The sequence below is a fragment of the Notechis scutatus genome, chromosome 2, assembly GCF_049901735.1.
Source record: "Notechis scutatus isolate UNSWTSFEM ecotype Mainland chromosome 2, rNotScu1.2, whole genome shotgun sequence".
Classification (NCBI taxonomy): domain Eukaryota; kingdom Metazoa; phylum Chordata; class Lepidosauria; order Squamata; family Elapidae; genus Notechis; species Notechis scutatus.
Window position 1 is genome coordinate 158,182,512 of NC_142010.1, and position 18,438 is coordinate 158,200,949.

The 18,438-nt window shown below is 41.5% G+C and overlaps 1 protein-coding gene across 18 annotated transcripts in view; it reads left to right on the forward strand.

The window, feature by feature from the left end:
- NFIX (nuclear factor I X) overlaps positions 1–18,438 on the forward strand; it is a 248,410-nt gene that overhangs the window by 220,354 nt on the left and 9,618 nt on the right. For 7 of the 18 annotated variants that reach the window (XM_026679606.2, XM_026679610.2, XM_026679609.2 and 4 more), the window contains one exon: positions 5,424–5,518. The exons of 5 other annotated variants lie outside the window; for them this stretch is intronic. In XM_026679606.2, the coding sequence (XP_026535391.1) occupies positions 5,424–5,498 (75 nt within the window). In that variant the 3' untranslated portion in view covers positions 5,499–5,518. Of the gene's footprint in view, positions 1–2,378; positions 2,527–5,423; positions 5,519–18,438 lie in introns of all 18 variants that reach the window. 6 more of the 18 variants (XM_087957047.1, XM_026679605.2, XM_026679603.2 and 3 more) reach the window with 1 other exon arrangement.

Sequence of the window (18,438 nt, forward strand, 5' to 3'; positions counted from 1 at the left end):
TTATGAATTGGCCCTTTTTAAATTAGCTTTTTTCCTGTCCAGATTATGAATGTACTGAATTCCTGGATCCTTGATTTTTCTTTCCTTTATGTTATAGTAAAATAGTTTATTTCACTACCCAGAAGAAGAAAAAACCAAGGAAACCAGTCCTTTTACATACACACAGATCTGAAATTTCTTATTCATAATTTGTTTACAGTTTCACTGGATACAATGACATAAACTGAAATTTCAAACAAGCAAGCTTTTTAAAAAATCACTCAGCCTGAAAAGCCTCAGCAGTGAATTTCCTGTCTGAAGTGGAAAGTTTGATGATAGTGCAAAAGTATTTTATAGTACTACTCCCTCCAAAAATTACAAAGTAATTCTTAAAAAACTTCAGGAGGACAGCACATAAAATAATTCAGTGAAGTCTGACCATAATATTCATGATTTTCCCATAAGAAATAAATGAATCCAAAGTGGCAATTGCAGGATAAGAAGCTAGTATGGAAGCAGATTAGCTGGCATGAAGTCTTAGGAGAAGAGCTTTCAGCCCTAGACAGGCCCATCTAAGCTAAAAACCGACAGACTCATTGAGGTTCCTTACCATGCTTTGTTATTTACTCCAGCGTAGCATATTACTCAGGATAATTATCCTGGCTTAAATCTGCTCCAGGAATAAAGTAATTCCAGAGATCAAACAATAGACTTGTTAGTAGAACTGGATATTAATGGCTTGTGGTACTTTATTGTCATTCTTAGACTTAAATAATGATTGAATTTTATGTTGGTTCCTGATTTGTAGAGCATTGGTATGCCATCCAAAATCTAGATATTTCTGCTTCTGAATCCTCAGAGAACTTTGACCAAGCCTGGGAAGGCAATGATTTACAAACTGCATGAAGTCTGGGAGCAAGTAGATTGATTGCAGAAAAATCATAGGAACACATTAATTGTGGCTTCTTGGCAAAGGGAGCTATCACCTCTGTTCAGGAACTGGTAAAATCCCCAACAGCTTGCCTTCTGAAATCATGGGTACTCCATCACTGGAGGTTTTTAAGAAGAGACTGAACAATAACTTGTCTGAGATTGTATAGGTTCTCCTACTTGAGCAGGGGCTGGACTAGAAGACCTCCAAAGTCCCTTCCAGCTCTATTCTGTTCTAATTCTAAAATCACAAAATAAGCCCCACTTTCTTACACATATCTGTGAATTCCTAATTATTAATGTAATATCCTTTCCATGGATTTTGCTTGCTGCGGAATCCAAATAGAAAAACTGTTGCTTCTTATATACTGCACATGGCAGGGAGGAACCAATACAAGAAAATAATTGCCCCAAAGCTTCTAGCATGAGACTTGTGAACAATCAAAATTAGATAATTTCTACTAATCCAAATTCATTAGTTCTGTGATACAATTGAATTTAAGTTATTATTTCACTGATTTATGTATCACAGCCAAATATTTTCTTTGTCTTAAACACAAGCTTTCCCCAAGAATTTGGGAATTGTAAAGACAGTATCTAATTCTGAGGTTTCCATCAGTGCTGCTGTTTGTAATTGAGGTGTCAGAAATTGTTTCAAATTTCAGCAATTCAAATTCTTTCTAAATTCTTGTGGTATAGTTCCCCAGTAACAATTGGTGTACCACTCTTGATTCCTTCCATTTGTTTGTTTTCAAATTTTGATATTTATAGTAGTAGTGATAGCAATAATATTTTAAAATGTTACAGAATAATATCTGTGCTCATTTTTAAGAACTAGATTCATACTTTTTTTTTTTGAGATCCATGGGGGGGATTTTGCTGAGAAAAAAGGATACAGTCATTAATGATGAATATATAGCTTAGGTTATATGTGAACAGTGCATACATATCTTCCTATAGATCCATTCAATTAGGCATTGAAACCTGCAGACTCACAAAACTAGGAGGAAGGACATGTCTTGGACGCAGCCAATCTAACCAGAAGAATACAGTCCATATCTCACGATAGTGGTTGCTTTTGCATTAATAAGTTTTCAGAGATAATGAATAATTCCATGAAGTCATTGGTTGGTTATCTCAATGAAGTAGTCATTGTTCAGCCCTGCCTATTCTGTGGGAACAATGGCAATCCCTTGATAATGACTCAGGCCTGACTTGTAATAAGAAAAAAGGACAGACACATCTGAAAGGAAGAGAGTGGGAAATGTTTGATGTGGGAAATGTTTGAGGGAGGTAAGGGGAAAAATAAAACTAAAATATGATTTTAAGAAGAAAGAAGGGGGAAAAAAGGGTATTTTAAATCAAATTAAAGTCCCTCCACTTCTCTGCCCCAAGAGCCGCCAGCAGATACTGCATCTTTAACGTTGCCTTGTCTCGTTCACGCATCACTGTATTTATGTTGTTCGCAGCCTAACGGTAGCGGCCAGGGCAAAGTCACGGGGTCATTTTTGCTGCCGCCACCTCCACCTGTGGCCAGACCAGTGCCCCTTCCAATGCCTGATACAAAATCCACCAGCACTAACCCAGAGGGCGGAGCGCCGACACCAACATCACCCTGTAAGTGGACCCAAGTGTAACCCAAACCACAAAGCAAAATGGAACTTAGTCTCCATTTCCCACCCTAGGGCCCTCACTAGATGTCAAGTAAGGCAGAAATAATAAGGAGAGCAGGAGGAACAAGACTAAAAGATGGGCAAGGAAAAGAATGTGCACAGTAACAAATGTAGGAGAAAAGAGGCACAAATGAGAAGAAGAAAGGAAAAAAAGGTGAATCAAATGGGAATGAAAGATAAAAAGCAAGCTCTAAGCAACTGGCAGATTCAGAAGGTGGGCTTTGGGCACCATGTTGTCATCATCAAGTCTTATGCTTTGTGCTTATTTTTAAGATTTAAACACCCCATCTGACCCCTTTCCTTAGCTGCCATTATCCCTTTACACCTTCCATCCCATTCCCCAGCGTTTAAAGATGCAGTAGCTGCCCAACTCCAACACGTTTATTTTTTTATTTTTTTATTTTTTCATTATATTGTTGGTTGCCATGGTGGCTTCTTGGTAAATTTGGGGATTTTTTTCAAGGGAGAAAAATAAACCATAGATTATTCTGAGAATAAGCAATATTGAGAGAAATTTGAATTTTGTAATGCGAGGAAGGGTTGTGTTTATAGATACTATGGTGCTTCAAATATAAATTCCCACTAAGATCCATAGCAAGTTTACTCTCATCACCCCAAATTGTGGTCTGTGCTTTCTCAGGAAAGGGTAATCTGATGGAAGGAAGGAGGAAGGAAGAAGGAAGAGACATTAGGAAACGGAACTTCCAGAAAATGGCCTTGATTTTTGATGATAAATAGAAAGAACCCACACATCTGAGTGGGAGTGGGTAGATCAGAAATCTAGAACGTCTGTTCCCTCTTTTAGAAGAGCAGGTATCTCCTGAAGAGTGGTGGCATTATTCAATATGAAGCCTATCTCCATCCTAGAAATGGGAATCCTACTTGATTAAAGATGGGGTGGAAGTTAAAACTTCTAAATCCAATAAAGGAATTATTACCATCTTTCTTGGCTTCAAAGAGTCCCTTTGGAGATAAGGATTGGCTACAGTATCATTTTCTTTTTTGCTTTTTCTCCTTCCCTCCTTTCTTTTTCTTTTCTACATCTGTGCTCATGGCATTACTCACTCTCACATTGTTCATACTCTTCATTAAATTTATGATAATTTATGGGAGGGGGTGGTAATAAGAAATGGATGGTGACAAGCTGTAGACATAAAGGAGAATTCTAGAGCTATGTTATATACTGATCACCATCTTCCTACTCTCACAAGGTGGCTAACAAAGGTTTCAGAAGGAAATGAAGTGTTGCAGCTACTTCTAAGGTTGAAACTCAACCCCAGCTCTCATTAAGAACTGATATGCATGATCAGCAGGGACCGGTATAAAGTATTAATGCTGCTCTGAGCCATATCAGATTGCCAGTAAGGTGTTGGTTTTAGTGATGAAGATAAATAAGAATAATTGTTTGTCTCAAATTTATTAAATATTTGAATGCTCTCCCTTCTTGAAAAAACACTCCTTATATTTAGGAAAAGGTCTAAAATATCTCTCTTACATAAGCCCATTTTGTTCATTTTTTTAACAGAGACCAGTAAAATTCAAACCCTGTCCAGTAGTATAACCCAGTAACACCCCAGAAACAGCCCAGTAACAGATCCCTCATGTGGGCCTACTTGTTGTGTAGCTCATCTCTTCATCCCTTTTGGTAGCTGGAGAACAACACACAGAAATCTAGTCCAATCTAGTGTTCCATTGAGAACCAGAGAGTATGTGATGTAACTTGACTTACAGGTTAGCAAAAACCATTTGATTCTTATAGCCAAATCCTGAAGTCATTTCCATAAGCCAGCTCTTAAACTCGCCAAGAGCTTCTGCCTTCCCATCAATGGCCTATCAGGTTGGGTAGTTGGGAAATCAGTTTTAAGTGTTGATCAATATTGTGATCAAAGGCTGAGGGTAAAAGTGAAATGCCATACTTGGCTGTTTTCGTGTACTCCTGCTAGTGTATATGTGTATATATTACCATGAGGTTTGTAGTACCTCTAGATAACATTTACAATATTTCTTAGCCCCAGACAGGTTTCCAAATTGGAGATAGGCTTGGGGGTGAGGGAATTGCCCATGTCCATTCCCTGCCCCTTATGTAGCTTTATCTAGAGCTCTGCCCTCTTCTGCCACCAACCAAATACTAAAGAGTTGAGCTTAGTTATTTCTGGCACACAGTGCTATGCCCAGGAGAGGCGTGCAGACCTACATCTCCTAGCAGGCCCATACATGGTCATGTTCTGGAATGCCATCTTTCCTACAAATGGATAGGAGGTTTGACTGAGTCTACTTATAGTAGTTATAACAAAGAAGCCCCCAGCCACCTCCAGGGATGCAGAGAAAACTAGGCCACAAAATGAAGGCTTTGGACCTATACCCTGAAAGAAATAATATGCCCAAGAGAAATGAGGTTTATGGAACAAAAGCCAGATTTTCCCGGTATTCATCTCACTCAGTAAAACCTGTATAATAAAATAAATACTATCCCCCCCGCAAATAAAGGCACAGAGAATGCTATGTATGATTTTATGGAAGTCTCCATGAAGCTGTTGAGATTACTCCTGTAGTAAAGCTGGCTTTTTCTATCAATATCCTTAAATTCCAGTATCTCAAACAAAAAAACAGAAGTATTTACCATAATTCAAAGGAAGCCCCACTGACAGCTAAGAGCTGGCTGTTCCATTCTTTTGTGTTCACTGACAAGAGGGTGTTCTGGGGAGGAAAAGGTGGTGGCCATTTTTTTTCCTTTGGGTTTTGCTATCTTGAGTCTGACGGGCCTGCATGCCCACCCTTTTCCATCAATGCCATCAGCCTCACCTAGTGGCCCTAACGGCCTCACATCTCTTTCCCCTCTAGCATTCTCAGCGCCAGGCTCCTCCTCCTCTGCCAACCGGTTTGTCGGCATCGGACCCCGGGACGGCAACTTTCTAAACATCCCCCAGCAATCTCAGGTAGGGGGAACCAGCTTCATAGGGGTATATGTGCTACAGTCGCCCAAATGCCTTATGTGGGAAGGGGAGGGGAATGGCTCTGTTGAAGGGATGGATGTGGATTACCTCAGAATTTTTCTATCTATGAATAAGAGAGAGTTCAGTTGCAGAATAAAAATCAGGACTGAACATTAGGGATCTAAATATTTACTCATGGGGTGTGCCATAAAGTCCAGACTTTACAGCAGAACTCTTTGGGGGATTATTGAAAGACAGTCATGTTTCAGAAATTATGCCCTTCATTTTTCAGACAAGAAACTGAGTTTCAGAGAGGCTTATGAGTCTCAATCTAAGATGGAATTCCCAAGCTGGAATATATTTCAGTGACAGACTGGGGAATGGGGAAGATCCATCAGTCTGCTCAACTATGTTCATTGGGTGCCTTTGAGCAGGTCACTGTCTCTGAAGATATGATGTATTTACCGTTCATGTGTTCTCACCATGCAATGAAATGAAATATGGCTCAAGACTACTAGAGACTTCCACACTGCTATTGCTTTCATGCTCCAACCCTGAGAAGCAATTTAGAAACCAACTGTCTTTCTTTATGCCAATTTGATATGCTGACAAGAATAAATTTACATCAAGTTCTTCAGATTCTGTGGCATCAGTAATCTCCTCATATCCACTTGGTACTTCGCACAAAAAAGGCTGCTAAGGGCCAGTGACTTAGTGCTTTACAGCTGTTCCTTTCCTACCAAATAGAAGGAGAAATTGACAAAACACTAGACAATTTCACTTCTCTGCTATTTAGGAAAAACTGCAGAGGCCTGAAGTTAATTTTTCCCTTGTAGAATCAAGAAATAAATAAGTTCAATTTTCCTGTGGCTATTGTAGGAACACAGAGTTTGAAGATGCTGCTTTCAAATTGATGCAGAATGTTTAGTCTATGTTCACATGGCAAAAATCATGTTGATCATGATACTTATTTTACTCTCTGTATGCAAACTGAGTATGGAAAGGTTGCAATATGTGTACTAATCATAATTACTACCCATAGTTATCCATAATTTTTCCAATCTCAATATATTTTGGGAAGAATATACCATCATTTGGTATGACCACACATATATTACAAAACTATAGTTTAGCTTGTTGTGCATGGGCAAGAGCAGAATGTGATCTCTCCAGCTGCTCACTTTTCCTCATGGTGTTTGGAATAAATATCATCACCATTAATGACAGTTAATGTTAACTATTATTTGTTTAAAGAAATACTCATGATTTGTGATAAAAATTTGGTAGTAGTAGTTAAAGTTAACTACAGATATTCAAGTTCAAATAATTAACAAGTTAATAGTAAACTAAGTAGAAATTTAAAAAAATGCAGTTTATCTCAAGAAAAGAATGAAACGGACATCCATGCAACTTATTTCCATTATGCTAAACTTTATTTAATAATGACATCCCAATGCTTCCTAAGCATTCAAGCAATATATCTGTATGCCTGGAAGATGCTGTTTCCAAAGCTATGTAATCAGTCATTAACAGCATTAGGGTTTTGTTTATTTCTATGTACAACAAAACATCAAAACAGTATACAAAAATTAAAATGTTAGAATTAAAATTTTTGAATAAAAAATTAATTTTGAAGGAGGCAAGAGTAATTTAAACTCTGTTAAAAGTTAGTTGGCAAAGGCAACTTATGGCACCAGCAGACTCCCCAACTGTGTGTTTCTTTGGGCTCCCCATGCAAGGCCACAGAATCTTGTTTTAACCTCTTTTTGCAAGGCCAGGAGAGTGGGGTCTGCCTCACCTCTGGGGCAGAATATCCCATAGGACAGGAGCAATGGCAGAGAATGCTCTCTTCCTAGATCGTACCAGCTCCTTTAACTGATAAAGTGTGCAACATACCTTCCCTGCCTGACCTGATGGGATAGGCCAATGTAATGAGATGAAGCCCGTTCTGATTGCCATGTCCCTTCCTTGATAGCAGCCCAGAGGCTTTGAGGCAGATCCTTATTGTATCCAAGAGCAGTTCCTTTCTAAGCTCCACCTAGTGGTGAATGGAGATATAAATTTGGACCTTGCTCTGAGGCAAAAACGAGGATGAAAACGAGGCAATTCCAAGTCTAGAACTGTGTAGCTATTTAGAGTATACCTTTCTCTAATACACCATTCCACTCAGTGTGACATCTGTGCTGAGCACTGGAAGATCACTTACCAGCTTTCAGATTTCCTAGGTTAGAGTTTGATCAGAAATCCATTCCTGAAACCAACTTCTGACTTCCCAGGAAGCTTTGCTCCACCATTACCCATACAATCCTTTAGAGAACAAAAGGAGGATTTTGTTTTTTGTGGATTAAAATGCAAACTGAGTTTATGGTGCATTGTTTTTGTCACATACAATCACTGCAACTAGAAATCCTAACTTTATGTTTTCTCTACATGGTATTTACTTGTATAGGGGAAACAATATAGCCTGAGCGACATGTGGGAGAGGAATAACATCTAGAGGGGGAGGGGGAGTTTACCAATCATAAAATTTCTTCCAAGGAGTGAAGAAGAGCTGTGCTATTTGTTCCCCTGATTTTTAATAGGCTACACTAACTATGCTATGAGATTAAGTTGCTTAAAGAAAGCACAATGCGGGGGGGGTGGGGGGTGGTGAGCCTCTTTTCATTTCAAACTTACACGGGTGAGAGAAGGAGTGTGTTGCTCAGCACCAGCGATATTATGGTTAGTTGCCATTAAGTGCCATTGACACTCCTGTTTGCAGAGCATACCAGCCATTCTCACCGGAGTAGAAAAAGGCGGGATAGGGAGGACGGATTTACATATCTGTAGTTTCTGTGTAGCAGAGAATACTTTATAACGATTGAAAAATAATTGTATTTTGTTGCACAGTGAATAAAAAGACTGGGTTGTTACATTATTTAGGGCAATCTTAATCATGCCAGTGCCACAACCACAACCAGAAAGGAAAATGTTGATAGTATGAAGGTTAAAGCAACAAAGAAAAGCTGAATATCATGAGGAGGGAACATTCCAAGTCCAGCATGATTTTCCCCCCATTCCTCCTGTCCCACATAAGACAGCTCTCAGCTTGATCTGTCTTTCCTTCCTAGCCTCCATTGCTCCCTGGTGGTGAACGAAGGAGCAGAGCAGAGCAGGAATGAGATTTGCTCCCCTTCCCAGCCCATAACCAATGTCACGTCTGGCCCGTCTGGTTTCCCTGAGCAACCAGACATGATGTCACACCCAGATGAACTTGGACTTGGGGGGCCAGGCAGGGAAACAATGGTCCGGAGTGAGGCTGGATCAGGGCCCAGCACGGCCGCAGGACTAGCAGGGGCACTTCCGCCAGCAGTTTCCCTACTTCTTGCTTTCTCCTTTCTGTTTCACCATTCATTACTTACATTATTTGTCTTCTTTTTTTCTCCTCTCCCGCCCTCCCTCTTCCTCTCCCTCTCCTTCTCCCCACATGTCTGTAAATATACTCCTGTTACTTTCTTTATGGCTCTTGTGCTTCGTTTCCCCTCAGAATGTCACTAGGCTGATGGGAAGAAGTTGCTCTGACTTATCATAGATAAGATGGTTGGGACACATTGAGGTATTTTTCAACCAAGGCTCTGCCAGGTGGGCTCTAAGCTTTGCCAAAAGCCCTTTAATGTGTGCATGTGTGTTTTGTGTGCAGAAGGGGGAAATATTCCCTGCTCCATTGGCTAGGCTACAGTATTATTAGAGGAAGGCAAGGGGAGGGCAGATGTTACCACAGTAACCAATGACTTTTCTGAACTCTGGATTCAGGCAGATGGAGGAAGACAAAAGAGAGGAAGAAAAAGACAGACAGAATTGAGCAAGAGTGAGAGATGAAGGAGAGAAGCACAGTGGCTGCCAGTTCCCCCTCTCTCAGCTGTGGCTTCTGGCTGTTGCCCATAGGAACAGCTGCAGGCCCCATGAGGTGTAACAGACCTTTGCTTCTAGACATCCTGCTCTTATTATTGTTGTTGTTAAATATTCATTTAATGCCAACAGCGCATGCAGAACCCGGCACTACCCTGACTTCTACTCCACTTGGCTTAAAGGGTAAGGCTGTGCCAGCTCCAGTATGGATGAAGGGTCCAGTAGATTTCTCATTAGATAGCCATATCCTCCCAGTGCTATAGATTAGCTCAAATCAATGGGAGTGTGGCTAATGATTTTGGCATCTCCCAAGGAATGACTCATAACTAATTATACATGTCATAGTGCAACTACACCCAGAAACTGAAACCCCCAAATGGCAAGTAGTGCAAAAATCGCACCATCCTTGTAATGAAATTATTTTTCATCAAGTCAGCAAATGGCAGGCTGTACACAGCGTAGGAAAGAAGATAAAGAATGGAGCTGATATGATATTTGACTCAATACACCATTCATTGTAGGTAGGCTAGACAGAAATTATTGGGTGAAAAGAACCATGCATGTGAGAGAAATAACTCACCTATCCTGTTTTTCTTACTAATGCCTACCAGTTGCCCCAAGCCTAGAGGTGTCAAGAGGAGGAGGAGGAAGGGGAAGGGGAGGGATATCAGGCCAGGTGTGAATCAGTAAAGCAGGGGAGGCCTTATCTCCCTTTACTCCTGTTCTGTTTTCATAGAGGCCTGGCCCCTGACTTTAGACATAAATGAGGCAGGTGTGTGGATAAATACCTCTACTGGCCCACATCACATCTACCAGGATCATATCTGTACTGGGCAGGTATAAGCAAGGCAAAGCTCAAATATCAAATGCTTTTATTGTTCTGTGGTAGTTGATAGGGATGTGAGAAAGCCCAGTGTGAAATTTCACTCTTCTTACTGAACCTCTTGACTTATCCTGAGCTTCCGAATGCTCTGAGAATAAAATGCCAGTGTGCTTTGAGTTTGATATGCATTCAAAACTTGTGGTAAATCCAAGGAGGTGATGAACTAATCTTTGTCACCACCTCTTCCAAGACATTTCTAAAAGATTATGAAAATAGGTGCTGTGATAAACCTTCCCTGAAATATTTAATGGGCTTAGTATATATAAAATGGCATCAGAGACAGGACTCCACCATAAAAATAAACTTCCTGAAAACATCAGGATCAATTTTCCACTCTTTATTCTGAATATTTCAGCCCAATGAAAAATGATTTTCAAAGGAGAAATATTTTAAAAAAGAAAGATTGCTCTACTAGTTTTAAAGTGGGAAAGAGAAAAGAAAATATCTGCTGTCCTGCTATGATAATTCTCCTTAAACTTCATTTTCCTCAAGCTCCGTTTCATACCTCTTGCCTCATCCCCACAAGCAGTCTTTGAAAGATCTTTCCAAGTTTATTTTCTGTAGTAGTGTCGGGGATGGCATGGATTTTATGTGAGCCCTATTTAAACATTTTCCTGCAATTTTCCTTTCAATTGAAAACAAAATCATTTTGAATTTTGAAACAGTGCAAAATCCAAACAGTGCCAATTTTTTTTTACCAGCTACATTAGTTTCTATTAAAACTGGGATAACAGTTCAAATTATGCAGGTCACAAGATAGACCTAGAGGATAATTGATGCAGAGGTCTTGTAGACCCCATAATCTACAGTAAAAGTATGGGGGTGGAGTGGGGAGGAAGAGGAAGAGTATTTTTCAAAATCTACAGTAAAAGTATGGGGGGGAAGAGTCTTTTTCAAAATCACTAAGGATTGAGCAGCATATCAATCTTAATAACAGAAATAAATCATAAGGAACTTCTTTCAGCTTCTAGTCAGGGGTGGGATTCAAATTTTTTAACAACCAGTTCTGTGGACGTGGCTTAGTTGGTGGGCGTGGCTTAGTTGGTGGGCGTGGCTTAGTTGGTGGGCGTGGCTTGGTGGTCATGTGACTGGGTGGACATGGCTTGGTGGTCATGTTACTGGTTGGCCGTGGCCAACTCAACATCACTCACATCGAGGCACGCATTTCCTCGCCTGGCCTCTCATGACTGTGGGGATGCTGCAACAGTCGTAAGTGTGAAAAACGGTCATAAGTCACTTTTTTCAGTGCCACTGTAACTTTGAATGGTCACCCCACACAAGCAAAGTACCAGCAAAGGAGGGGAAAAAAACTCAAGAGAAGTTCCTGAGACAGGAAGTCTAGTCCTGCCAAGAATGTAATAAGGGTTAACGGAGAGGCAGTTTCTGTAAGCAACACCAGAATGTTTCCTTCCTGCCTTCCTTACAGGATTAGGCCAGTAATTTCTTCTAACAACCGGTTCTCCGAACTGCTTAGAATGTTAACAACCGGTTCTAGCGAATAGGTGTGAACCCCTGCTTCTAGTAAGTTAATTGACTGTCCATGAACATTGGTTTCTAAGGACAAGGACAAATGAAAAAAGTTTCTAAATTAACTGGTCCACTGATTTCTAAATTTATACATTAGAATTTATACTAATTCTAAATTAGTGCACTAAATTCCAAATTCACGGCAAAATGCTGTGGACATAATATATTGCATTTCAACAAGGCATTAGACAAAGTAGAACACAACCTACTTCTTAGTAAGTTAGAAAAATGTGTGATAGACAGCATCACCATCACCATCAGATGGATTCATAACTAGCTGACAAACTGCACACAGTGGATAGTCTGTAATGGAACTGCATCTACATGTAAGTACTCCAAGGTTCTGTTTCGGACACAGTATTTACTAAAGATATGGTAATCTTCATAAATCATTTAGATGAAGAAATAGAAGTGGAACTCATCAAATTTGCAGATGACACCAAGCTGGCAAGAATAGCCAATGTCCCAGAAGATAGGCTTAAGATCCAAGATCTTGACAGACTTGAACACTGGGCCCTATCTAACAAAATTCAATGGTGAGAAAAGTAAGGTTTTACACTTAGGCAAGAAAAATCCAATGTAGAGGTAGAGAATAGGTGAAACCTGGCTGAATAGCCACAACTGTGAGAAGAATCTAGGAGTTCTGATAGATAACCATTTAAAAAGGAGTCAGCAGTGTACTGCAGCTGCCCAAAAAGCTAATGCAGTCCTACTCTGACTTAATAGAGGGATAGAATCAAGATTACATGAAGTGTTAATACTACTTTATAATGCCTTGCTAAGACAATACTTGGAATATTGCATCCAGTTTTGGTCACCAGGAAATATAAAAATGTTGAGACTCTGGAAAGAGTGCAGAAAGATCAACAAAGATTATTAGGAGTCTGGAGGCTAAAACATATGAAGAACGGTTGCAGGAATTGGGTATGTCCAGTCCAGTTGAAAAGAAGGACTAGAGGTAACATGATAGCAGTGTTCCAATATTTGAGGGGCTTCCACATAGAAGAGAGGAACAACCCATTTTTCCAAAGCACCAGAAGGCAGAACAAGAAGCATTAGATCAGAAACGAATCAAGGAGAGAAGCAACCTAGAACTGAGGAAAAATTTCCTAACAGAACAATTAACCAGTGGAACAGCTTAATTTTAGAAGTTATGGGTGCTTCTCACTGGAGGTTTTTAAGAAGACAACCATTTGTCCAGAATGGTATAGTGTCTTCCTGCTTGGGTGGGGAGTTGGACTAGAATTCCTCCAAGATCCCTTCCAACTCTGTTATTATGTTATTCCCCCAGGACACAAATGAGCAAGGGAATGACAGTTTATATCATCACTTTCTATGGTAACTATGAACTGAAATTTGGGGGTATAATATATTCATCAATAAAAATTAACTCTCAGCTTCTGCTAGCAAAATACCTGGAATATTTAATTTAAAGGGCAAAATTCATGCATCATATGTAGAAGAAATGAGATCTTCTGGTTAAGAGCAGTGTGGAGCAAGTTGATATAACTCAGTGTTGCTCAATGCATTGCAAGACAGATGTCCGTGAGTAACCTACTAACACTCATTTAAGGTTCATAGATTTGAATGGATGCTGTGTAGCTTGTTTTGATTCTGTCTAACTTGAGGCAAGTTTAGGTATGTTGTAGACAGATATAATAGACAGCTATAGAAATTAACTCAAGGCATTTAAATGATGCTCTGACATGAAGGGACATCTGGATTCTTTCCTCAGTGCCAAGTAGATGTCATAGTGGAGTGACAACTCCTGAGTGGCTTGTTACTGAAGAAAAACATTCTGATTGGTTTCCCAGGCATATAGTCTCTGTTTCCAACCAATCAGGGAGCAGAAACAGTCAATGAGAATTTAGTTATTTTTGTTTTGACTGATTGTTTCCAAATGTCTCATTTGTATGACTGGCTCCATTACTAGAAGATATTGGGAGGTGGTGATGGTAGTGGTGCTATTTCTAATTCTGTAATTTGACCGTTTCCATATAATTCACATCACTGCACACCTCATTCAGTTAGTAGCTTTATATTAGAGGGAAATTCATTTGATTGACTGCAATTAATGATAATAAGCAGTGGTCAAGAATCTGATTGGCTGGCATGGATTTCCTAGGGTGTAAGAATTAGCATATTTATCTTATGAAAAGAATATGAATTGACTGGGAGAGAAAATGTGGAACAAAAAGAGCTGGAGAAAACAGACATTTTAAAAACCTTCTGAAAAGGAGTAGTGCCTACTTGAATAAATAAACTTTGGAAAGCAGGAATGGTATTATCAGTGTGGACAGGATGGGCCTGGATCTGGCAAATATATTTCACTGCTTGTCTTAGCTGTAGGATTTTCATCAACTGTGCCAAATTTTGTAAAATGCATAATTTATCCTCTCTTTTCCAAAACAATCTTGGTAGAGCCATGTCTAGTAGTATGTGTCTTGAGAGGAACTTCTGGACTGAGAAAGTTGATTCTAGAGAAGGGGAGAGACTTGTGAAGGGGAACTAGAAGCTAGTATTTGCTCTGAAAAGAAAATAAAGTCCCCATTGAGAGATTGGTAATTAAAGAGCATCTGTTGTCCATCAGGTTTTTAAAAATGTAGCGTGTAACATTGGCACTTCCTGTACCTGCTATACTAAATCTGTTGAGGCCTGTGGGGATTTCAAACAGGCACTGTTACCTCAGGATATTGCGTCCTGAAGAGAGCTTCAGTCTGTGATGCCAGCCTGTTGTTCAGTACCAAGAAAAAGCAAAGCCGAGACAGAAGGGAGGTGGAAACGCTAGAGAGTCTGAAAGCTGGAGAATTAGAAGAACTCCAACCTTCCCAGCAGTGGACACATAGCTCCTCCTGGTGGCGATTTTCAATGCTGTCCCCCCCCCATCTAAATTATTTAAATCCAACCACTTCTTCCTGCTTCCTTCATTTGCCTTCCTTCACTATTGTCTCCATATTGCAGATGGGAAGTGTGTCCACAGTGTGGTTCTGCTTCATCCCTCTCTGCTATTAGAGGGCAAATTGTGCAATACTTGCATTTCTGCCTTGACTTTTCAAATCAGAAGAAATGTTGAATTTCCAGAGACCAGAGAAATTTCTGTCACTGCCTGAAGAAATTTTATGTAATAGTGTGTCAGCTTCCCTTCCAATCCCTGGCTAGGCTGGAAGAAGGAACGGTTTTTGTCTCCCAGTCACCTTGGGATTATCCAGCTTTTGGGGAGCAGACAGAGAAAGTAGCTGCTAATCTAGGATGGGAAGGAAATGGAACAGCATAGAAGATGGTTTCTAATAATGAGCCTCACTTATGACATCAGCTGAGTCTCCCTTTGGCTGGAGGGCATAGCCATTTTTGAGGAACCTGGATTACAGAGATTTTTCAAGACAGGGCCAATATTGCTCCACAATTGTGGGCAGATGGGATTAAATATTGTGAGTACTAGCAGCAGTGATTGGAATTCCTCATGTCTAAATAAAATCTTACATTCTTTTGTAACTGCTAGCAATGACCTATAAGCTACAAATGCAATAGTTCAGGTGTCAGGTGTTTTCAAATTATCTGACATTGGTAGTTCAAAATAAGCTTCTTATCTTTCTTGCTTCTGAGAAACTTTTGGTTTCTACTGAATTTACTGAATTCTCACTTAACATTTTCATATTGATGAAGGATCAGCCTCAGACAGGGTTAAAGAAATTGCATTCAGCCCTTTGTAGCAGTCTCAAGAGAGATTGTATGAAAGGTAAGATAAATTGAAAGAGAAAACTTACATCATGTGATATGGAAGTACCAGAAGACATTCTTATCTAATTTCAGCAGAAGGGCTAGCAATGGCAAAAATCCCAAATTCAAAGTTTGGTGTGGTACCAATAGATTTTCTTTAGTCATCCAGTTCAATTCCCACTTAGACCAAATTTACATTTTCTGCTTTTCCCAGCAGCTCTAAGAGCTACCCACCATTTCTTGAAGTCAAGAAAATAGATTATTATCTATCATTTACCTCGTCATAAAACGTAACTCCCACTTAAATTTTGTGCTCTTCAAGTTTTCCATTTTGTGGTACCTTAAACCCTTCCACGTCTTTAATCCACAATGTTTTATTCCAGATAAGGGGAATTTCCAGCTCTATAATTGGGCGCAATGGCTGGCATGCTCCCTCCTGTCCCCCAGCAACTGTTTTGCCTTGTATAGCCACTCTGGGCTACTTTGTTCTCAGCTGATCAGCAGCTTCCTTTAAAAAAAGGCTGATCTTTTGGCCCATAAGGAATGGAGTCCAGTAAAACCTCCTGGCCATCATTGTTTTCTCCATCTCTTCTACCAGTACATCTTAATTCCACCCTTATATCTCACAGTGGCCTCCCTTTCAGTTTCTACTCAGGGTGGCTGAAGCATACGCTCCTTTCTTTCCTATACTGTACCCACTATACTGCAGTGGTTCCCCTTTTCCTTTATAAATTAAACAATCTTTAATTTACAAGATAGGCCTGTTGGTAGGAAACTGTAAAGCTTCTCTTCTGTGAATCTGAGCCATCCCTTTACATCAGTGGTCACCAACTTGTGGTCTGTGAGAAAATTTTAGTGGTCCGCAGAAAAATTATTTGCATTTTTTATATTGCACTATGGCCCCCGGGCCGGATACATGCAATGTGTTGCTGCAGAGTGTCTCCACCTTTGGAGTCTTTTTGTGTGGGTCGGAGGGGGGCAGAAATTCCGACTTGAGGTCTGCTTCAGTCTCCTGGTGTGGGGCTTTGGGTAAAGGCTGCAGGGAAGTGCCACTGGTGGCGAAGAGCCTTGTTCAGTGGTGGGTTTCAAATAATTCCACCACCAGTTTGCCAAAAATGTGCATGCATGGCTTCTGCACATTGCACGCATGGCTTCTGCACATGCACAGCTTCCACCACATGATGAGGCTCGACCAAGCAGCTTTTCAGGGCCTGCTTCTCTCCATTTCTACTCTGGGGCAGTGGCTGCTTCTCTCTGCATTGCTGGGAGAGCGTCTTGTGAAATTTAGTAGCTGTGAGCCGCCACTTTCCTCTAAGTCCCATCCAGAAAGTGCTGCGGCACAGAGAAGCAGCAGCCATATTGAATGCTGTTTCTCTCAGCCACAGTGCTTTCCGGAGGGGACTTAGAGGAAAGTGGCGGCTCACAGCTACTAAATTGCACAAGACGCTCTTCCCAGCAAGAGTAGAAGTGGAGAGAAGCAGCTGCTGACCCGGAGAGCACATGGAGCATCTCCACGAGCGACCAAGGCTCGGCAAGGGATGGAAGAAGCAGTTGCAAGATCTCCGCAGCACCATTTTCCTGATGGGACTTCTTACAGGTAAGAAGAACCATCTGGTCCATTCCCAAACTGCTTCGGCTTTCTTGTGCCCATTCCCCCCCCCCCCAGCGGCCCTTCAGCCTAGAGTGGCAGGCCGCAGGCCAAATAAATTGCTTTGGCCCAGGGGGCCATAGTTTGAGGCCAGAAGGGATGGTAGCATGCGGGCAGAGGCCTGGGGCAAAGCCGGAGCCGGAGAATGGTGCATTCCCCGATGCAGCCAAGGTGGATGGAGACTGTGGGCAAGGCATGGAGCAAAGAAGTAGCACATTCCCCAACCCGGCCAAATCAAATGGCGGGCGGAGGCTCCAGGGCAAGGCTGGAGCCAGGGAATGGCGCATCCCCAGGCCCTGACCTGAGGCAAAGAGCAAGCGGGCAGCATGCTTAAATTGGGTGAGCAGAGCATGTGAGGCACAGAGGCGAGGCATTAGCTGGGCCGCGTGGCAAAGGCAAGATATGTAGGGCGGGGTGGAGCAGGGCAGAGTGGGCAGGGCCAGCCGGTGGTACGATTGTCTTACCGGTTCTATAAGAGTGCACTTTGTGCAGCACAGTACTCAAAAAACACCCTGTTTCAGTGCTAGTGAGGTAAGCTGTTTTTTAGCTCAGCTGAGGCACGGCAATCCAGTCTGCTGCGTGGATCAGCTGAGCTAAAAAACAAGGGAATATAGGACAGGAAAGGGCGGGTGCAGGTAGGTGGGGCCAGCCAGAGTTGGTATTTGCTGGTTCTTTGAACTACTCAAAATTTCCACTACTGCTATGCCAGAACTGGTCCAAACCAGCTGAATACCACTTCTGGCCTTGTTCCAGTGCGACTTCATCATGGCCTGTAAATGGCTGACCATCTCAGCCTACTGAACCTTCAGGCGCCGGGACCTGGCCTTGCACTCCTGCAGGTCTTTCCTCTGCTTGGAACGCCTATGCTCATAGTCCTCAGTGAGGTGCTTCTGCTGAGCCTCCTTCTCAGTCAGATCCAATTTGAACTGAGCCAGCTGTTTTGCCAACTCTTTCTCATGGTAGCTGCTTAGCTCCAACAACTGCTTCCTGTTGGGGCCCTAAGGAGCCCAGGCAGGCAGGGGAGGAGTGGCTGTGAGGGGAGGGGGGAGTAGAGGCTGGTAAAGTTCCCTTTGACGTGACATTGAGTTGGCCATACCAACCCAGTCACATGGTCATCTAGCCATGCCCACCCAGCCGGTCATTAGGCAGATCGTATTAGTGGTCCGTAGGATTTAAAATTATGAATTTAGTGGTCCCTGTGGTCCGAAAGGTTGGTGACCCCTGCTTTAGATGGTTCTGTTACAATGTATCAATGTCAGT